At 44.0% G+C, this 2500-nt stretch overlaps 1 protein-coding gene across 4 annotated transcripts in view; it reads right to left on the bottom strand.

The window, feature by feature from the left end:
• The window catches only part of LOC125039168 (tumor protein p73-like), a 49684-nt gene that overhangs the window by 30358 nt on the left and 16826 nt on the right, over positions 1–2500 (bottom strand). Inside the window, exon 1 of one of the 4 annotated variants that reach the window (XM_047632935.1) lies at positions 2028–2500. This exon is cut by the window's right edge and continues 901 nt beyond it. The exons of the other annotated variants lie outside the window; for them this stretch is intronic. Coding sequence (XP_047488891.1) covers positions 2028–2360 — 333 coding nt within the window. The 5' untranslated portion in view covers positions 2361–2500. The remainder of the gene's footprint in view (positions 1–2027) is intronic. 4 annotated transcript variants of the gene reach the window in all.

Raw genomic sequence — 2500 nt, 5'->3', positions numbered from 1 at the left:
TCTTCAAAATTTTATATCAGGAATTAGCACACCAATCCCTGTTGATCCATGAGGATCAGGGAGGCATCACAGTAGATTGCAGAAGTGGGGGACGGTCATTGAGAGGGGGGGGGGGGGTAGCCATCTTATTTTTCCATCCGTAATGAGATGAGCTTTTTTTTTTTTTTTAGTTCCATTTTTGAAGCCAAAGATTTAGGACCTATTAATTTATCAATATAAGCATGTACTATGAGTTCTGTGCCAAGGAGCAGCATTACTGTATCTGGAATATTAATAGCTTCGTTGTTCCATACATTGAAGAACATGATAGTATGAGCAGTTTTAGTTTTCATTCTAAGTTGGACTGTATGAGATTTGGAGTATCGAGGTCGGGCATACTAACTCTATAATTTATCTCATTTGATAGGCTATTGGAGATTTGTGGTCTAGGCTGAAGCTGCATGAGTCTGATGCCAAGTATGGTGTTAACTTGGATGACACGACTGGAATAGAAGGGAGGTCTAATCTTTCCTCATGACAAAGAACTTTAGCAGTCATTGGGCATCCAAGTATAATTTCATGGCCTTGTTCTGTAAAACTTCAAGGGGTTTGTGGGCACTCGGTGGCAGCATATAAGAACTGGGCATGCATAGTCTATCATGGACCTGACAAGGGAGATATACATCAACCTTAGGACTCTCAGGAGGCACCTACATATCTGTTACTTACATATTGCAATGGTCTTAAACGCTCAAGGCATCGTTCCTTGATGTTTTGAACAATATCCTTGGTAAAACGTGAGTTGTGGGACATAGGTGGGAGCAGTCACCATAACACCAAGATATTTGTAGGTGTCGTTTTGCAATAGTTTGTCCCCTAACTTTGGAATGTAAGGCAGTTTACGAGATCTGGAAATATGCTTAGTTTTGATTGGGTTGATTATGAGACCAAGTGAGGCACACTTTTTGTTGAACCTCTGTAAAACATATTCCCCCCTATCAAATACCTGAATAAGAATGTCATCAGCATAGGATGTGATGCTGCAGAGAGAGAGAGAGAGAGAGAGAGAATTCTCATTAGGTATACCCTTGATTTTTAATTCCTTTCAGAATATTCTTTCTGTCCTTTTCGCACCTACGTATTCTTTCATGTTTAAAAAGTCCAGGGGAGGCAGAGGGGAGGCAGAGGGGAGGCAGAGGGGAGGAAGAGGAAGGGCAGGTGAGTAGAGGGAGGAGGGAGGAGGGAGGAGGGAGGAGGGAGGAGGGAGGAGGGAGGGAGGAGAGATAAGAGAAAGAAGAGAAGAAAGATGGGAGAGAAGCGAAGAAAGAAAGGAGAGAAGAGAAGAAAGAAGGGAGAGAAGAGAAGAAAGAAGGGAGAGAAGAGAAGAAAGAAGGGAGAGGAGAGAAGAGATTTTCATTAGGTATAATATCCCCGACTTTTAAACCCTTATTGAATGTTTATTTATCTCGCTTTTCTCCATCTATGTACATTTCACAATCATTAATAGCCCACCGCCTTTTTCTCGTTAAAACAAATAATACTTGACAAATCATAAAGGAAAGCTGCTTCGCAAGCCAATACAATCACAACACGACGTGTCAGTTCATGTATAAACATGAAAATACTTGAGCTTCAGAAATTTCCGTTGAACTCAATACCAAAACATTATTATAAAAAAAAAAAAATAATACTTCGAACACTATCATGCTACATGTATTGTATGTCCAATACCAATGTGTGTGGATGTAGTAATACGCCGAGTTTGTTTACTCTTGAAGCTGAATGAAAATTATTGGCATCGCATCTCCTGTACGACAGTTTCTCGCCCGGCACAGTGGCAGTGTGTGACGTCACAGTGTGAGTCTCCCGAGCTGAAGATGGCCCCACTCTGCACGCCCGCCTGGCCTGGTAACATCGTGGTCTACAGAGTGACGAGGAGTGACGAAAGGATCACAAATGTCCGAGTTTAAAATCGACCTGAATGTGATACCAAACCTCTGTTATGATATAATACCTTTATTTAACATGTTAAAGTACCAGACAATTACCTCATCTTTCTCGATCTTGATAATCCCCAGGGATTCGATGTGCCTGAGCTTCTCCTGAGCCTTCTGAGTTTCCATGTCCTTTGGGTCTGTCGGAGGCGACGCCATGCTCATACACCGGGACTCTCTCTTGAAGGCTGGACCGCGTCCTGGGACGGAACCCCGACCCAGCTGTGCTTTCAGGAGGGAGGGCGTTTCCGCTCCTCTCCCTACGCTGCCCCCTCTGAGGACTGTCGATGTGTGTCCTGGAGTGTTAGTGGCCTTGCTCACCAAAGTAGGTCCTGTTCTGTCGCCCTCCATGCCTTGCGCCCTGCTCGGAACCTTCTTTGACCTCATCCTCGCACTCCTGCAGTGGTCGAGGGTGTTCCTGCAGCTCCTTTCATCGCCGTGGATTCGGTGTATCTTACGAGCAAGCTCTTCAGGGTATTCTGTACTTTCCCTTTTTGAAAACTTCGCACTTGGCTATATCAATGATA

The sequence above is a fragment of the Penaeus chinensis genome, chromosome 26 (assembly GCF_019202785.1).
Source record: "Penaeus chinensis breed Huanghai No. 1 chromosome 26, ASM1920278v2, whole genome shotgun sequence".
In the NCBI taxonomy this organism is placed as follows: Eukaryota; Metazoa; Arthropoda; class Malacostraca; order Decapoda; family Penaeidae; genus Penaeus; species Penaeus chinensis.
The sequence above is the reverse complement of the archived record's forward strand: the minus strand, read 5'-3'. Positions and strand labels throughout refer to the sequence as shown.